The sequence below is a fragment of the Taudactylus pleione genome, unplaced genomic scaffold (genome assembly GCF_031769625.1).
Source record: "Taudactylus pleione unplaced genomic scaffold, aTauple2 ptg000019l, whole genome shotgun sequence".
Classification (NCBI taxonomy): Eukaryota; Metazoa; Chordata; class Amphibia; order Anura; family Myobatrachidae; genus Taudactylus; species Taudactylus pleione.
The window spans coordinates 18,497,685-18,517,681 of record NW_028284421.1 but is presented as its reverse complement, the minus strand read 5'-3'; the positions used below and the strand labels follow the sequence as shown (position 1 = coordinate 18,517,681).

The 19,997-nt window shown below is 41.1% G+C and overlaps 2 protein-coding genes across 2 annotated transcripts; both read left to right on the top strand.

The window, feature by feature from the left end:
* Window positions 1-1,653: 1,653 nt before the first annotated feature.
* On the top strand, window positions 1,654-2,604 carry LOC148540369 (olfactory receptor 5AR1-like). Its single transcript, XM_088444506.1, has one exon. It carries the CDS (start codon window positions 1,654-1,656, stop codon window positions 2,602-2,604), a length of 951 nt encoding a protein of 316 aa, XP_088300632.1.
* A 15,917-nt stretch (window positions 2,605-18,521) lies between these two features.
* Window positions 18,522-19,472, top strand: LOC148540368 (olfactory receptor 5AR1-like). Its single transcript, XM_088444355.1, has one exon. The coding sequence runs from the start codon at window positions 18,522-18,524 to the stop codon at window positions 19,470-19,472; it is 951 nt and encodes a 316-aa protein (XP_088300481.1).
* The last annotated feature ends 525 nt before the right edge of the window (window positions 19,473-19,997 follow it).

The following is a 19,997-nucleotide window of genomic DNA, read 5'->3' as shown; positions in this document are numbered from 1 at the left end:
TTGTGAATGTAAATTTAGATGTTCTGCTTGTAGGGGAATAATTAGTAGAGAGATTTTCTGAAAGTTGTCATTAAAAAAAAATGATGCCTTAGAAAGTGAGTTCAAAAGTAAGAAAAAAACGACTTTGCTATGTAACTTCTTTTTGTATCTTCAAAACATCTAGAGATGAGTAAACTTATCAAAACAGTTATTTGGAACATTTGATTCATACTGCATTATGTCAAGGAATATCACACATTTCTCTGGACGAATTTGGCCTTGAGGGTTCTATGTAAACTTCCCCCTATAATTTTTGTCCCGCATGGAATTCTTTCTTATTATACCCCAATCACACCATAGATCAGAATGGATTAACATTGTCATTGTCCCTATTCTATTTATAGACCAGGGTTCTGCTAAATGTGGATTTGGAGAAAAGAAAAAAAAGGAAGTAACTTTGCAACTGGACAAACCATGTAACAATGCAAGGAGAATATATATAGTTTTTGCTTTGCTCCCTATTTAGATCCAGACCCACATTGTGAAATGTAATTGTGAGGAATAATGAAGGAGAAGTTGAACTTTAAGGGCTAAATTTACTGTGCTGTACTATTAAAACATCTTCAATGGTTTCAGCTACTGGATTTAAAGTTGCAATAAAATGATGCTTTGTTTTGTATTTAATATTGTAGCGCCTTTAAATCAAACACCCATAACCACTAAAGATTCAGTAGCCATGGAACGCAACTATTAGTAAATTTTGATTAGTTTGTAGCACCAGAACTGCACACCTTTCTGAACATTGAAAATATTTTTACTTTGATTTTACAAAACAGAAGCAGTAACCAATTAGAATTAGGCAACCTGTTCTATGTGAGATTCACTCATCTCTATTTCTGTTTTACATTAACAGCCCAGACACAATGTGATTATATATATGAGGAACTGTCTGCCATCTACTGGAAAGAGATGTGCTGGGGATATTTGCTTGCATGTGATTTATCAAATGTACAAATCTGTCTACACTCACAGCCCACATCTTGTATTTTACTTCTTCCTTTTCTCCCTCTAGAGTGTTAGGGCGGGATGTACTAAGCATCGCATCCCCGATGCGTTACTTCCCACCTCTCATCAGGTACATACCTGCATTAATTACATCGGTATGCACTTAGAAATTTGATTACAATCACAAAGGACAGCTCTCTCTATAAGAGGTGTCCTTTGCAATAGCCTCGATAGAGAGAATTCCAGGTTTAATGCCCATTTTAGAAATGTGATAAAACCCCCGAAAACAGCAGTTTGGGGGTTTTTACCACATGTCTGCCCTTAGTACATCCCATTCATAGTCTTCACATGCCGGGCCCTCGTTATGACTGTTACTGTTAAAGATGCTAAAACATTGACACAATTTTCAACCAACAAAAACAGGAAATATAATTCAAACACTATTCTTTTATCTTTGTTCTGAAGGTTGGTGGATGTTGGAGTTGGCAAAGCTATCACTGGATATTGCATATCATTTTATGTAGAAGATATTTTTCATATATATGTTCTCTGTTTCAAAAATCAGTCAGAATAATGTTTTGATTCATTAAGAGCTGATGTTCAAATGATAAATAAGTTACAACATATCATATACAGATTTGTATCGATTATACCGCTGAGCAGCACACAATGAAGCCAAAGGATACAAGACTTGTGACAGAATTTGTACTCACTGGTCTTTCCTCTGACCCAAACCTTCAGCTTCCTCTCTGTCTCCTCTGCTTATCAGTGTACCTGGTAACCTTGCTGGGTAATCTTATGATCATAGTGATAATTAGAGTGACTCCAGGCCTGCAGACACCAATGTATTTTTTCCTTATGAATTTATCCCTTATAGATATGATCTACTCATCAACTATTACACCCAACATTATAGCCAACATTCTCTCTGTAAACAAAACAATTTCTATCACTGGTTGTGCAACACAAATGTTTTTCTTCATTGACTTGGTGAGCTCTGAAGGGATGCTGCTTGCTGTGATGGCCTATGACCGATACGCAGCCATATGTAAACCTTTATATTATACAACACTTATCAGCAAAGCAAGATGTTTTCAACTTGTTTGCTCAGTATACATGGCAGGATTCCTTAATTCATTAATACATACATATTTTGCATTTATCCTACCATTCTGTGGGTCAAATCATATTAATCATTTCTACTGCGATATCAACCCCATCTTAAAGCTGTCATGCAAAAATACGTTTCTTAATGAGCTTTTCTTATTTATTATTGCTGGCTCTATTGAAGTGGGCTCTTTTTTATGTATACTGATATCATATGCCCATATTTTATTACCGTTATTAAGGATTGGCTCTTCTAGAAGTAGGAGCAAGTCTCTTTCCACCTGTATCTCGCACTTTACGTGTGTAGCCTTGTTCTATTGCCCAGCTCTCTTCATGTATTTACGACCAACTTCTGCGTACGCAGTGGACCAGGACTGGATGTTGTCTCTGTTCTATACAGTGATCGTACCAATGTTGAATCCCATTATCTACAGCCTGAGAAACCAAGATGTAAAACAGGCTTTGGCAAAGCTGAAATTCAATAGTATTTTCTTATTATTTAGGTTAAACTGAGAACATTAGGCAGTTGTAGATGACTTGTGCCGATACTTACACTACAGGGCAGCACTGACAATTCTCTCTTACATTCTATAAAAGTACTGTATAAAAGTATACAGTCTGTGATGACTGACAGTGTCTCATCTCCCATTTCTGAACATATCTATATATTGCTAACTCCTAACAAGTTATTCTGGATCATGACATTTTCAAAACAGGCTGCTCTAATTCATGTCCCAATACCTCTGAAAACTGTATCCAGTGCCTTGAAATCCCAAATATCTGTGAACATATGTATGACGCTAACCACAGGTTCCCAAATGTGGTCTTTAAGGCACCCCAACAATTCAGGCTTTAGAGTATAGTTGAACAGTGGTCAACATGAATATACTTAAAATCTAGACGGCTACTTAAGGACTGAGTTTTAGAACCTCTGCACTAACCTCTTAGACTTTTAGGGGCATATTTATTAAACACATTTTGTGGGAAATCCCTCTAAAATGTATATTTTCATGTGATACTCGCAAAATGTAAGAATTCCCATTTGTGATCGCAATAGCAGCTACTTTCTGAAAAATTTACCATGCTCCTAAATGCAGAGCATTCCAGTGTTTGGCCCTGGTAGATAACGCAATATTTAAATGAAATTAGCCATTGTAGCTTACAGGCTACAGATCACAGATACACTATATGGACAAAAGTATTTGGCCACACCTGTTACTTATTGAATTGAGGTGTTTCAATCAAACCCGTTGCCACAGGTGTATAAAATCAAGCATCTAGCCATGCAGTCTCCATTTGCAAATATTTGTGATACAAAATGGGTCACTCAGTGACTTCAGGTGTGGTACTGTGATAGGATGCCACCTTTGCAATAAGACGGTTTGTGAAATTTCATCCCTGTTGGATATTCCAAGGTCAACTGTAAGTGATATTATTAGAAAATGGAAGCATTTACTAACAACAGCAACTCAGCCATGAAGCAGAAGACCACATAATATCACAGAGAGGGGTCAATGACTGCTAAGGCACATGATGCATAAAAGTCACCAACACTTTGCTGATTCCATAGCTGAACAGTTCCAAATTTCCATGTGATGTCAGTAGTGAACTTCCTGCTCTATTAGAGCAGGAAGTTTCCTCAGGCTTGCGGTGGATGAGACCCTACCACAAGGGTCTCATTGCAAGCCGGATGGTCGCGATAATCGCGACCATCACCAGGCCGTCCGCTAAAGCTGTGGGTGGGTGGCTGGAGGCCAGGGGAAAAAAAAAGGGCCCGCCCTGATTCAGAGCGAGCGCTTGCAAATAGCAAGCACCTCTGAATCAGAGCCAGAGTCCTGACCTCAACCTCATCGAGCAGCTTTGGGATGAACTGGAACAGAGATTGCGAGCCAGGTCTTCTCCACCTACATCAGTGCCTGACCTCATAAATGCTCTACAGAATGAATGGACACAAATTCCCACAGAAACACTCCAAAATCTTGTGAAAAGCCTTCCAAGAAGGGTGGAAGCTGTTATAGCTATAAAAGGGGGACCAACTCCATATTAAAGTATATGTATTTCAATACAATGTCATTATAGTCCCTGTTGGTGTAACGGTCCAGCGTCCGAATGCTTTTGTTCATATAGTATATGACTGGAAAAGGGATCCATAGGATCCATCCCCAGTAATGGCCACTTGCACGGTCTAATGACCTTGTATGCGCACTAGACCGACAGAGGTCTCGCAGCACAAAGCAAACTGATTGCATCAATTATGACTTTACTTTACACATCGAAGGGACAGGCTCCTATTGGAGCCTCTGGGCCTGATTCAGACCCGCTCGCGAGTGGGTCAATGGGGGCCCAGTGTGCATGCGCACAACAGAGCCGGTTCCATCGCGCGCAGGCGCGAGTCCCGGATAGCGGCGGCAAACCGACGCTACGGGTCTCGTACCAAAGGGGGAGTGCTGCCGATGTTTAGTGACAGCACGCCCCCTTTGGTGGGCGGCCCGGGGGCGTGGCTGCCCAGACGGAGGCATTCCCATGGGAACGCCTATCATCTGGGGCTGGCCCCACTGACATCACAAGTGATGTCAGTGGGAGTGCTTTCGGCTCTGTTAGAGCCGAAAGCACTCTTGGGCTTGTGGCAATGAGACCCTACCACAAGGGTCTTGTCGCAAGCCCGATGGTTGTGATGGTCGCGATGGTCTTGACCATCGCGACCATCATCATGGCCGCTTGCTATAGCTGTGGGTGGTCACCCACAGCCAGCTCCGTCGATGTTGAGTGACAGCACACCCCCTTTGGTGGACGGGCCGGGGGAGTGGCTGCCCAAATGGAGGCATTCCCATGTGAACGCCTCCGTTTGGGGGCGGCCCCACTGACATCACAAGTGTGAGCCAAAATTTCTCTGGGGCTTGCAGCAACGAGACCCTACCACAAGGGTCTCATCGCAAGCCCAATGGTCGCGATGGCCACGATGATCACCCACAGCTAAGCGAGTGGCCAGGAGGTCGCTCTAAAAAACAAGAAGGCTGGCCCTGATTCAGAGCGAGCGCTCTGTCAGAGCGTCTGGCTCTGAATCAGGGCCACTGTCCTTTTTTTTTTGTATTGCCGTAAATAACAGCGATAAGTAATTATATAATTATCGGGTCTAAAACCCAATAATTAATAAATTAGCCCCTTAGCCATCACCTGCCAGAACATTCTTTCCATGAACTTGTATGAGAATCTTGTCTCAGGTGGCACAATTATAAGTAGGATAAAAATGTTTCTCACCTGGCCATTGGGCTGCCATAGTCTTCTAGCTCTCACTTCCTCTAGACACAATGCTCCTGAAATTAGTGACCACAGAAGAATGTGCAGTGTGACATCAATATTCTGGCAGTAATTACAAATAAGGGGATGGAATGTGCTTTGATTTTTTATAATGCTGATAATTTCCAATCAAGTGAAACTGTACCAAAATGTAAACAATTATTGTTAAGATTTAATTTGCCTTCTCATTTCTAATATTCTTAGCTATGTGAATCGTTTTTAGCCCTTTCTTAAACATTCTAAACTTTCTGAAAATCATAGCGTGCACAGAACTAAATGCAGATATTCATATTTATACAGAGCTTTACGCATCTTTGTGACCACACTTTTGCTTGATTTCATAGCTCTCATCATTATCAGTGCACAATTGCATAAGCCCTGCCTTTGATAAAAGAGATGCAGCTGAAAACAATTGGATCTGTACAACTCAGCATAGTTCACGGTTCCGTCTATGCACCATTGTCAAGTTCTCACTAAACTTAGTCTATGTGTGACCACTCTGTTGCCACCCATTGATTGCCTTCTCAGCCACAAATGGAGATGTGACTGAGATGCGGATAACTCAGAATAACCTGTAGATGCAGGCGCTGGGCTACAGAGCTAAGGAATTAAAGATCCATCCACACAATGGACCAGTGTACAATTCTATATAAGCCGCTATGTTATGTACTTAAAATCTGTGCATGTTACAGAGTCAATAAAAAAAGCTTATAATATAAATACATTATGGACCTGATTCTGAGTCACATGCAATGGTGTTGTCCATGTACTGTACATGCACGAAAAGTTCTGCAAACCTCTAAGGTGCATCCGTTACACAGCATAACCACAAAGGTGCTGTTGCGATCGATTCAGACAATGTCAGAAATGTGGTGGAAAAGTGATGGGTGTCCCTGGGCAGTGGCTGGGAGGTGGCTAGTAGAGCGTGTAAAAATGGTCCGTTCAGTGGGCGTATTATGAGAGTGTCACGGGTGTGCTGCAGCGTGTGTTTTTTCATGCGACTCAGAACTAGGCCCTTTTTGTCTTTTTAAAATACAATAAAATAGTATTGGATGAAACACCTTCTACTAAACTACAGGGCAGGTTGGACTTCTGGTTATGGTGGTTATGGAGTAAGCCACACTTCCCCTCAGCTCTGCTGCCTGCTCCGCCTGCATATGGTCATTCCAGACCTTCAAATAGCGCTCATTTCACCTGACTTCCAATATGGCCACTGCGGCCACCACAAATGCTGACACACCTGGATTCTCTCTCTCCAGCTGCCATGCCAATCTGCCAGCTAATATCGTTCTACACCTCCTCACCTATGAGGAAGTTGTTTTAATTATCAAATAAACCATGGGTCCCTTGATAAAGGAACAGGCGGCGATGCATACCCAGATGGTTGCAGACATAAAGGGGCACATTCAACAGCTCTAACACAAGTAAGTCGGAGCAACACATGGGTGAAGCTTTTCAGGACATCACAGATTTTAAAAATCACACTACTCATTTACAGAAGTCAGAATACTAGATATGGTCAAAATGAGATTGACCAGTTCAAGAGGAAATAACCTGAGGATTGTTGTCAAAGTCGATGAAAGGCCCTACTCTTTACCAATTGAAAGGCCCTACTCTTTACCAATTCCTATGCACAACCTTACCAGAAGTTTTACATATGCAAGAGAACTGTTCTAATTTGGTAATTGAAAGAGCCTATAGGCTTGGCCACAATGCTCTAATAATGACACAAGGCTACGTGTACTTGGCTATCTATGCCTTAACTACTTACACAAAGAGGTCATTTGGAAGACACAGGATATAGGACTTGGGAGTTTATTTACTAAACGCATAGTTAGCGCACATCTCCGATGTTTTGGGATCTGCGCATGCAGAAGAGCAGGTTTGCGCATGTGCAGAACGGGTACTGTGATCTCGCTGGCAGACCCCCTCTAGCCATAGGTGGTTGGGGGGGCGCAGCAGCGGTGTGGCTGGTCACTGTTCTTGGAAATGGGTGTGTCACCAACCAGGACCTGGTCAGGCTGCAGTAAGCTTCAGCCTCTGCAGCCTGGCCAAAAGAGCAACCACCGTGATTGTTGGTTGCAATGGTGTTTCCAGGCTGTGACCTCGTCACAGAGCTGGGATCACAGATGCAGCAATGAGGTGTCTGTTTCCTGCAGAACCTCCTGCTGCAATAGCATTTTAGATGGACAGAATTGCACAGCAGCTCCATCTCTGAATCACGCCCTCTATTCCCTGGAGTGCTGGTTTTTGAGACTGAATCTACTAGATTGTCTGATCATGCCTTGGTTCAGATGACTGTTGCCACCATGGCAGAAAGAGGTTCCTTATGCAGAGATTCCTTATGCAGTTTCTACCTCCCTTAAATTAAAGAAAAGTGGAATCCTATTGGCAGGAATATAAATACGACAATACACAGCATGATACAGATTATCCTTTTTTGTGAAACTTCCAAGGTGCAGGATTATCTCCTACACAAAACAATGGCAAAAAATATTTTTTTCTTGGAATCTTACCAGTTAGCCCAGCACTCCTTAACTGTAGACTATCAGTTGTACAAAGCTACTCTTACCACCTGTAGCAAACAAGCCTACCATAGTACCAAAAGCCATTTTTTTTACTTCTTTAGTTGGAGAGATCGGTTTTCCTTTAGATTAATTTCAAATTTTATGGATTTGGCAAAAAGACAGAGGGCCTGATTCAGAGCCGGACGCTCTGACAGCATGTCAGTGATGTCAGTGGGGCCGGCCCCAGATGGTAGGCATTCCCATGGGAATGCCTCTGTCTGGGCAGCCACGCCCCCGGGCTGCCCACCAAAGGGGACGTGCTGTCACTAAACATCGGCAGCACGCCCCCTTTGGTACGAGACGCGGAGCGACGGTTTGCCCGTCGCTATCCGGGTCTCGCGCATGCTCGCGACGGAGCCGGCTCCGTCGTGCGCATGCGCACTGGGCCACCATCGACCTGCTTGTGAGCGCATAGCGCTCGCGAGGGGGCCTGAATCAGGCCCAGAGTGCCTGCTCGTAAATCTATTGAATATATCTAATTCCACTTCCACGATTAAAACACTAAAAATGATCTGGCAGCTCTTCACTGCTACCAGTGAACAGACAATGGAGGTAATAAGATCCTTTTATGCATCTATAAATACCCAACTTACTATTGATGTTGTAGCAAAACATTCTTTCTGGGGTGATTGCAGCTGCCTCAACTGGAACCCTGATGGGCTCATTGGGGAGCATTATAAAATCATCTCATACAGAATATGTGATGCCCCTAAAACAATGTTTAATACTATCATAGATGTAAAAAAATGGTTACAGAGTTACTTTAACTCTGCTATCCATAAAGTTCTTCCCAAACTCGGTAGGGACTTACCATAACTGGACTCTTATCACCCTATCTCCCTCCTAAATGTAGACTATAAATTACTAGCAAAGATTCTGGCTGACAGCCTCAAACATATTCTCCTTTTAATTATACATGAGAACCAGACAGGCCTCATATTGGGCCTGAAAATAATCATAAATAACAGGGTGGTACTTTTTGCAGCACAGTGGTCCTCTGGTGACCCGGGCATGACTCTCTTGGGACCACCTACTTGAGTCTTTGGTGTTATAGATATTGTTAGGGCCCTTCGTATCATGTGTCACCTACGACCCAAGTTGCCTGTAACAGTTATTTTTCTCCTACATTTCAGATTATATGAGGGACATGCCATGGCTGTCCTACTGTGCATTTCCATTACTTTTCATGATAGCTTTACTCAACCAGCCATTATTTTCTGAAGTTGTAGTACATTCCACTGAACTACAATTGTCACTTTTTGCAGATGATATTCTGCTGTTTATTTCAAACCCCAGTATATCTATTCATGCCATAATGGATGTCATCTCTGTATTTGAATTATTTGCAGGTTATAAGATAAACGCAGATAAATCTGAAATACTTTATCATCTCACAGTGTTACTCCCTCCCTACAGTATTTACCATAGATTCTGTCTGAACAGTACCCAAATATTTGGTAACAAACAAAATTTATATAAGTTAAATTTCACTCCCCTGATCCACTAATTGGAAGTCTCCCCACTGTCTTTGTTGGGACATGCTGCTGTTCGCTAAAGTATTACCTTCCCCTAATATTACACAAATGCTTCCTACTCGCCTGTCCAAAAATGATTTGGCTCTTTGCTCCACTCTTTACTCCAAATATCATTGGTCTGATAAAAAGTTACGAATCTCCATGGCCAAACTGAAACATTAATGTAAGGATGGAGGCTTAGTGGTCCCTGATCTCCTGGCCTTCACACATGCTGTGCATTTTCACATTTCATCTATATGAATATTGCTCAGGACTCAGGACTTTGCTTCACACTCCCAAACAACCCCACCCCTCCAACTATCTGCAAAGCATACTTATCAGAGAAGCCTCGTATCAAGATATTCTATATTTTGTGGCAACCCTAACTTCCTACCAGGTCTAAAGAATGCATTATTCACAGTGTGGCAAAATAAAAATGTAATAGCTGTTTATCCTCTGTTTGATCTAAGTGGTGATGTTTATTCTTCCCAACATCTAAGAGACAAGTTTAACTGACCTCATTATTGTACATGCACATGTACTTACAAATGAGACATTTTGTGCTCACTATGCTAACTGCAATGAGCTCAGAGCAAGGGGACGCTGAGCTGATGACATTACTTAGATTTGTGACATTGCTTAATTGTAAAATTAAATACTTATACTGGGACCTACAGTACTTAAAGTTGACCTGGATAAACTTGGGTGTTGTAATATTTCCAAATGGACTGCTGATATTCCGGTAATGCTTGATAGGGAAAAAGAAGAAATCTGTTGCACAGGAAAATATGAACAAATTGAACATGAAAAGTACCCCTAACAGTAATGATTCTCAATTCTAATTATAGTTGGGGGTGCTACCACAGATCCAAGAGATACATATAGCTGTAATAGCTAATGTGCCAGGGGTAAAGGTACCTACACACATAGCGATGTGCTCACAATCCCACAATGTGTTCGATTTCCCTCACTCTCCCCGGGAGCTCCCCGGCAGTCGTGGGCACGATTTGGTCTGAAAATGCTGCCAATGTGACACTCGATCTATCGTGCCTCCTAAACTATCCAGTGCATCGTGACTTGAGACAGCATGGCAGATCTAATGATGCGATGTGCGACCTGCGGGGACGCGCATCACATCGTGATCGTGAATGGGGACTCACGATTTCGGCATATTTTACGTGATCTGTCATTCAATGCATCGGAATTGGCCAGACGGGGTAAAATATTGCCGTGTGTATAACTGTATCCTTTTAATTTAAGATACAATTGTATCTGATACATACAGTGAACAACTGTTTCAATATAACACACCAGTATAAGAGATACATAGTAACTCCAATTATGGGCAATATTTTCAACTAGCTGGAGTCAATCTGACATGTTTTGGGAATAGCAGTTAAATATGTGTATGATCTTATCAGTATATAGGATAATATATATATAACAATAAAACCAGGCATCAATATTAGGGTATAGATTGAGCTCTTTATTGAAAGACATGAGAATAAGGCACTCGACTATTTAAAAGACTATACACATTTCTTTCTATATTTTTAACCAAATACTTCACTTTGCTTTTGTATCATATGAATAATTTTAAATAATATAATAAAGGTTTTATTTTAACACTCATGCACCATATACAGATTCCTTTCCTTTTTCTCTTCCATTCCGATAATGCTTGAAGCCCCAGATATTTTGGGACATATGAGTTTAACATTCAAATGCCTTTAATCGGCCCATGTCCAGTAAGTCCATTTCCTAGAGCTAATATACAAAGAGCTAATTTATGTAATGGGTCGCAGAGGAGACCTGTCATTTTCCAAAGGTAAGGCTCCAAATTCTCTGATTGTCCATAACTTTTTGGAATGCACTAAAATTAGATGGTTTTTGAATAGGGTTATTTTTTTCTCATCTTTATTTTCCCCCTGAGTTGTATTTAGACCCATAGCCCTGGCACTTAGGGGCATATTCAATTGGGGGTGAGAATAGCAAAAATCCTGCACCCGTGGTGTTTTCCTGCAGGTGCAAGATTTTTGCTATTCAATTAGGAGCGGGGTTTTTGTTTTTTTGAGCGCCAGGAGTTTTTTTTTTTGTGTACCTCCAGAGCACGGCCAATTTTTCAAAAAGTTTGGGAAATGCTCTGGGACCCTCGTGGCACCTCTCCTAATGACTAATTAAGCAATTGGAAGTTTCCTATTAGCTTAATTAGTCAGTAATACTCACCCTCCGAAGTGCTGTCTTCTGCATCCAGCGTCGGGACCTGGTCTCCTTCAGCAGCGGTTTGTGTGTGTGTGTGTGTGTGTGTGTGTGAGTGTGTGAGTGTTTATGAGTGAGTGTGTATGTGCATGAGTGTATGTGTGTGACCCATGGTGTGTGTGTGTGTCCCGTAATGGGTGCTGGGAGAACCACATCTCCCAGCAGCCCCCTCCCCAGTAATAAGATGGAGGGGAGGCCACCGGGAGCTGCAGAGACCACCGGAGACCCCCGGGCAGGTAAGTATACATTTTTTCCTTTATTTTTTTACGCGGCACAGGGTTTTCAGCTCTGAAAACCCCACAACCACTTTTTTTATTGGATACCGCGTGTATCGGGAGTGCGCATACCCATGGTAATCCAAAATTGGGCGCGAGGGGCGCAAGGTTTTTTCCTCTCTAAACCTCACGCCCAATTGAATATGCCTCCTAATTTCGGAATATACAGATCTTATTCCAGTCCTTTCTATAGTGGTCACTATTGCCAATTCTACCGTACTTCATTGGACAGACCGATCTTCCCCTCTTTTAGGTATTGTCAACATTATTAAAAACCTTGTATTTTGTTCTCCCAGACAGTGAAAAAAGTGTTGTCAGAGTTTATACAAAAATGAGTTCTTATATTGAATCTTTAGATGCACATACTTCATCGCAAATTATGCGCATTTTTGAAACCACTGATTGGTCTTTGCTCTGCAGACTTGATGACTTAATCATTGGTTTTATAATGTGAACATACAATGTCGTATGCAAACGGAAAATAGTTTCAGTCTGCGCAAGTGTCTGTGCCGCACTGCGCAAGCATTCTAGCTGCACTGCACATGCGTCCTGGTGGTCACTACTGAAATACGCAGGCAGAGCAAATAGCTGTCTTTTGCCGCAGTTGCACTCACACCAGCGCCCATGTTCAGTTGAAGATTCTGTGCATCCTTAGGGCTGGTGCAATCTTCTATTCTGCGACTGATGGTGTGTTTTAATACGCACAGAGGTAGATTAGCGCCGCAGCTGGTGGGTGTCTCTGTAGGAAGTCCATCAGCTGTGGCATTAGCATAAAGATGCTGTCACTCTGCGGTAAAAGACGTATTCATGACTGTAATAGTGTGCACCTCTGAACTAGGCCCTTTTGTGATATGTCCTTATTAACTATTTCATTCTGGAATCCCCATCCTTATCCCTTCTCTTTCCTTATTTTTGACCCCTTGTCGTTGTCTCTGTATATGCAATTGTTTTTGTTTGTACTATCACTTATGCTTATTTATTTACTGTACTATTTATTAATGTCGTATATGAAATATGTTAATATCATATTGTGAATTTACAGATCCTCTTCTCTCAGGAACTATTTTGTATTGTATTATTGCTCACTGTGTCAAGGTTTGGGCTGCATACAGTATTTTCCTTTTATTTGTGCCCATTGCTGTTTTGTATTATTTGCATTATTGCTGAAACCCCAATAAAGAAATATAAAAATAAAACTACTGGGCAGGTTAGTCTTTGGGCATAACTACTCAACATAATATGACCACTGGATATGATTATTACATTTTATTCAACAGTACATATTTACAGGGTCGATGTTAGCCCTGGGGGGAAGCAGCCTTCCACACACACTGCTTACATTACCAGCAGTAGGTTGGCTGGTTTGCATTCTACACTCCTGGGACCGGGTGCTGCTCGTGGCTGTGACTCCATAGCCAAACTCCACTATCCCATTGTACAGCAACACTGAAATGGAGGAGCAATACCAGCAGCCTCACCTGTCAGAATCTGATGGCACTTCTCCTTCATGTCTGTGACCACTCCATATGGGGCAGTTTGTCATGGCATGTGCTTCCAGTATGAAACCGCTTCCAGGCAGCGCTAGCCAGCTTCTAGGGGCTGTAGCCAATGCTATCCCTAGAAGCCAATGTTTTGCACATGCATGGTCCCACCACTGCTTGTGCACATGCCCTGGTTCTAGTGCCTGCCAGATCCAATGAACAGGCACCAGAACCAGGGACTAGGCCATAAAAAGGTCCAGGAAGGTATGGGCCAATGCAGGGGCTAATTGTGAGTGGTGAGCTGCTTTAGCATATTTTATCGTACTCACACTACTCTGTCGTACTACTCTGTATCTGCTGATAAGCTGCAGGAAACGGAGCCAATATGCCTAGATGAGAAACTGGTGATTGATACAGAAAAACAAGAATGCCCCAGGAAAGGGGATGCAGTCAGGAAGCCGATGGTCAAAATGCCAACCGCCGGCTTCCCAACTGTCAAATTCTGACAAGGTAATAATGACAGGTGTCGAAATCCTGACGCCCGGCATACCGAATGAAGGTAAGCTGGGCACCGGGCACGGACAGACGCGGGTGGGAGGGTTAGGTTTTAGGGCTCCCAAGCACTTCAGCGAGTGGCAGCCACTTTTGTGGGTGAAGTGCTTGGTTTGTTGGTTCCCCACAAAACAAGCTCCATCAACCTATTTCTTCAAATCCCTGCTGAATACAGACTAGTCGAGGATTGAGTGTAAGCAAACCATTTTGGGCTAACATTGCACATCTATACTGCAAGGTGCCGATTCCGGAAATGGAAATTGTAGTTTCCTGCATGCGGAGCTATGGCGTCCAGGGGGAGTGAGGGAGGTAAGTCTATTTAAGTTTTTATGTGTTGGTTGTACACTTATGTATATCCTGAGGACAGGGATACATTCCCCGAAATGTTGAAATAAACACTACTTTTTCTGGTTGCTACAGAGAAGCTGGTAAATGAAAGTGTGTCTAACATGGAGAAGCTTGTAGTGAGTGGGAGTGTTGATGAGGGATTACGCTACTGCACAGACTCCAGTTTATTCTTCCAGGGAGGCTTCATTCCCTGTTCTAAGATGACCATCTAGGTTAGTACTACGCATGCGCAGTGCTATCTTGCCATTGTGTAAGGGTGCCACAGTGGGAGAAGGACATTTACCACCTAGCTCTAGGTATACCCTCAACATTGCCCTGCATTGTTCTAACATCCTGCACTGTTACCTGCTAGCTGCATAAACTCACTGGCTGGTAAGCTGTATAACACCCCGCACCATCTAGAACCAATGTGTATCACAGTGAGTACAACTGCACATCATTTATCCTGCAATAAACCGTCCCACTGGATAAGCAACTGGGCTGTTCATAGTGATAAGGCATCCGCTGGTATGTACATAAACTCTGCCATACTACCACACCTGTACACACACATTTCCAACAAGCTTTTAGGGTACAGCCTATAACAGTGTTTTAGCAATCTGCTTTGCTCAGAGTATCCTATGGACATAGACTTATGGACATGCTGTATGTGACTTATTTATGTGAAGATAGAAAAAATTACACTGAAAACATTAATGAAGTAGATGTAATTTTAAATTATACTAATTAATACCCAAAAGATATTTTTTTAGTTATATGAGCCATCTTTGTGGGTGCTTGAACACATATATGGACGGGTACCCCCAATCATCAAAAGTTGACTCCAATGTTTAAAAGTATATATATGTCTCAAAAAAAATTCTGAAGTACAAAAAGATATATGATTAAATGTACTGTGGTCTGGGATCCTCTCATTTCAAAATAGTGAACAGAGTAATCCCCAACCAAAAATCCAGGGTACCTGAGCCAGTGGCATCCTTCCCTGTGGTGACACCCGGTGCGGGGAGAGCTGTAGTGTGTGCGACATATCCGCGTGCAGACAAAAAGGGGGTGTGGTCTCACGGGTTGGGTGTGTGGCCTCGCCTCCCTCACTGTATCAAGAGCCGAGTGCTGCACATAATGCTACAGTGCAGCCCACACACCCTTGTGATGCCACTGACCTGAGCATTATCCCAACATGTATCTCCATATGCGCCCTATTGAATGCAGGTTATGAGGCAATAAGAAATGTCCCAATGAATGGATTGCATGAAAGCAACTATGAGAAAGGTATTGGTTTTGTTTGCATATTTGCAGTTTTTAACACAAATGTTACAACCCAAAGGTTTGAACACAATTTTTAGCATATGGAATAAAGAGTTATCTATGCCAATATATTTTTTAGTTTCTATTTCTATTTTATCCCCTTAGATTACAATAAGAAGATCCTTAAATATGGCCCATAGTCATGTATATAATCCTTAGACTGCAAGTGTGACAACAAACAACAAAATAACCATAATAGGTCCCTTAGATATTAAGTACAATTAATCCTCATGGGGCTGTGTTATTATTATTACTACATTTTAAATCTCAAAAGGCTGCTGGTGGAATGAATATCCTTATAAAGGCCCAGCGAAGTAGGGATCATTTCTATACAGCAGCCTGATAGAAATACAACTGATGTAATACTACATAGTGTTTTATATTCTTGCCTTCATTTAGGCAAAAAATACATAAAAAATGTAAGTATTATATTATATATGGTATTATTATTGGCACTGAAGACCACAGTTTTAAAATATTTAAATATGGCTGCTAGAACAGATAATTAATTATCTGTTGTACTTAGATTATGTATGTGCAGGAGTTCCACTGGCTGGCTCAGATTCATAGTGCTTGTCCTCTTGTGCTGCCCCCGTATTACCAATGTGCTGTGCATGGCCAATGCCAATATACTGAGCTTGCACAAAGAAAGAGTTGTATGTTCAGCTGCTGATTACTCGATTTTTGCAGCCACTGCCAACAGCAGATTCAGGAATGCAGAACCGATCTACATCATTGATAATGAGAGCTTGCAGAACAGTATTCCCATGCATTCCTGCAGGAAAATAGCACTGCATATACTGTAGCATTTGATATAGAGGCAATGAGAGCCAAGCAGCAACTTGGAAATGTTAGTGTTCAGATGCATGAAAAGATTGTTCTGCACCTGGTATATCACAAAACAGGACTTGAAGTCCTGCAACTGGTATACCACAAAGCAGTTAGTGCTGGGTGTTGTAATAGTAATGAACTGTAAAGTCTGTCGGGGAGAAAATAAACTATTTTTTTGTAATGTGAGTTACCTTTTAAGTAGCACCCTGACTATTATAATATGAGATAAGTAAAATTAATTAATATGGTTTTGAGAATGTAAGGACTTTGGCCTATTCAAGTGTTTTGTATAAACTTGTGAATGTCAATTTAGATGTTCTGCTTGTAGGGGAATAATTAGTAGAGAGATTTTCTGAAAGTTGTCATTAAAAAAAATGAGGCCTTAGAAAGTGAGTTCAAAAGTAAGAAAAAAACTAATTTGCTATATAACTTCTTTTTGTATCCTCAAAACATCTAGAGATGAGTAAACTTATCAAAACAGTTTTTTAGAACATTTGATTCATACTGCATTATGTCAAGGAATATCACACATTTCTCTGGATGAATTTGGCCTTGAGGGTTCTATGTAAACTTCCCCCTATAATTTTTGTCCCGCATGGAATTCTTTCTTATTGTTCCCCAATCACACCATAGATCAGAATGGATTAACATTGTCATTGTCCCTACTCTATTTATAGACCCGAATTCTGCTAAATGTGAAATATACTAATATGAGGACTGGTTCTGGATTGGGAGAAAATAAAAAAAAAGGAAGTAACTTTGCAACTGGACAAACCATGTAACAATGCAAGGAGAATATATATAGTTTTTGCTTTATTCCCAATTTAGATCCAGACCCACAGTGTGAAAAGTCATTGTGAGGAATAATGAAGGAGAAGTTGATCTTTAAAAGGCAAAATTTACTGTGCTGTACTATTAAAACATCTTCAATGGTTTCAGCTACTGGATTTAAATTTGCAATAAAATTATGCTTTGTTTTGTATTTAATATTGTAGCTCCTTTAAATCAAACGCCCATAACCACCGAACATTCAGTGGCCATGGAACGCAACTATTAGTACATTTTGTTTAGTTTGTAGCACCAGAACTGCACACCTTTCTGAACATTGAAATATTTTTACTTTGATTTTACAAAACAGAAGCAGTAAAAAATTAGAATTAGGCAACCTGTTCTATGTGAGATTCACTTATCTCTATTTCTGTTTTACATTAACAGCTCAGACACAATGTGATTATATATTTATGAGGAACTGTCTGCCATCTACTGTAAAGGGATGTGCTGGGGATAATTGCTTGCATGTGATTTATCAAATGTACAAATCTGTCTACACTCACAGCCCACATCTTGTATTTTACTTCTTCCTTTTCTCTCTCTAGAGTGTTAGGAAGGGATGTACTAAGCATTGCATCCACGATGTATTACTTCCCACCTCTCACCAGGAACATACCAGCGTTAATTACATCGGTATGCACTTAGAAATGCAATTACAATCACAAGGACAGCTGTCTATATAAGAGGTGTCCTTTGCAATAGCCTCAATAGAGGGAATTCCAGGTTTAACACCCAGAAGTCCCTCCCTTTGGCGTCCTTCTGTACATACGCATGTATGCGATTGGATCCCTCTCAGAGGGCATCCCAAAAAGAAGTCCATAGATGGCGTTCGTTAACCACCTAGACGAAGCACTGAAATCCATTGCATTCTGGTCCTTAGAACATTTTAGAAATGTGGTAAGACCCCCGAAAACAGCAGTTTCAGGGGTTTTACCACATGTCTGCCCTTAGTACATCCCATCCATAGTGTGCACCTGCAGGGCCCTCGTTATGACTGCTACTGTTAAAGCTGCTGAAACATTGACACAATTTTCAACCAACAAAAACAGGAAATATAATTAAAATACTATTTTTATCTTATTTCTGACAGTTGGTGGATGTTGGAGTTGGCAAAGCTATCACATACGTAATATACAGATCTGTACAGATTATGCCGCTGAACAGCACACAATGAAGCCAAAGGACACAAGGCTTGTGACAGAATTTGTACTCTCTGGTCTTTCCTTAGGCCCAAACCTTCAGCTTCCTCTCTGTCTCCTCTGCTTATCAGTGTACCTGGTAACCTTGCTGGGTAATCTTATGATCATTGTGATAATTAGAGTGACTCCAGGCCTGCAGACACCAATGTATTTTTTCCTCATGAATTTATCCCTTATAGATATATTCTACTCATCAACTATTACACCCAACATTATAGCCAACATTCTCTCTGTAAACAAGACAATTTCTATCACTGGTTGTGCAACACAAATGTTTTTCTTCATTGACTTGGCGAGCTCTGAAGCGATGCTGCTTGCTGTGATGGCCTATGACCGATACGCAGCCATATGTAAACCTTTATATTATACGACACTTATCAGCAAAGCAAAATGTTTTCAACTTGTTTGCTCAGTATACATGGCAGGTTTTCTTAATTCATTAATACATACATATTTTGCATTTATCCTACCATTCTGTGGGTCAAATCATATTAATCATTTCTACTGTGATATTAACCCCATCTTAAAGCTGTCATGCAAAGATACATTTCTTAATGAGCTTTTCTTATTTATTATTGCTGGCTCTATTGAAGTGGGCTCTTTTTTATGTATACTGATATCATATGCCCATATTTTAATACCGTTATTTAGGATTGGCTCTTCTAGAAGTAGGAGTAAGTCTCTTTCCACCTGTATCTCTCACTTTACTTGTGTAGCCTTGTTCTACTGTCCAGTTTTCTTCATGTATTTACGACCAACTTCTGCGTACGCAGTGGACCAGGACTGGATGTTGTCTCTGTTCTATACAGTGATCGTACCAATGTTAAATCCCATTATCTACAGTCTGAGAAACCAAGATGTAAAACAGGCTTTGGCAAAGCTGAAATTCAATAGTATTTTCTTATTATTTAGGTTAAACTAAGAACATTAGGCAGTTGTAGATGACTTGTGCCGATACTTACACTACAGGACAGCACTGACAAATATCTCTTACATTCTATAAAAGTACTGTATAAAAGTATGACTGACAGTGTCTCATCTCCCATCTCTGATCATACCTATACATTGCTAACTCTTAACAAGTTATTCTGGATCATGACATTTTCAGAACATGCTGCTCTAATTCATGTCCCAATACCTCTGAGAACTGTATCCAGTGTCTTGAAATCCCAAATATCTGTGAACAATACTGTATGTATGACGCTAACCACAGGTTCCCAAATGTGGTCTTCAAGGCACCCCAACAATTCAGGCTTTAGAGCATGGTTGAGCACAGGTGGTTAAATTAAATTGACTGAGGTTCTAATTAAGTCACCTGTGGTCAACATAGATATGCTTAAAAACTGGATGGTTACTTGAGAACTGAGTTTTAGAACCTCTGCACTAACCCTTTAGACTATTAGGGGCATATTTATTAAACACATTTTGTGGGAAATCCCTCTAAAAT

What these genes read in the sequence shown, in the direction of transcription:
- LOC148540368 (XM_088444355.1), top strand. Translation starts at nt 18,522, where the DNA reads ATGAAGCCAAAGGACACAAGGCTTGTGACAGAATTTGTACTCTCTGGT.
- LOC148540369 (XM_088444506.1), top strand. Translation starts at nt 1,654, where the DNA reads ATGAAGCCAAAGGATACAAGACTTGTGACAGAATTTGTACTCACTGGT.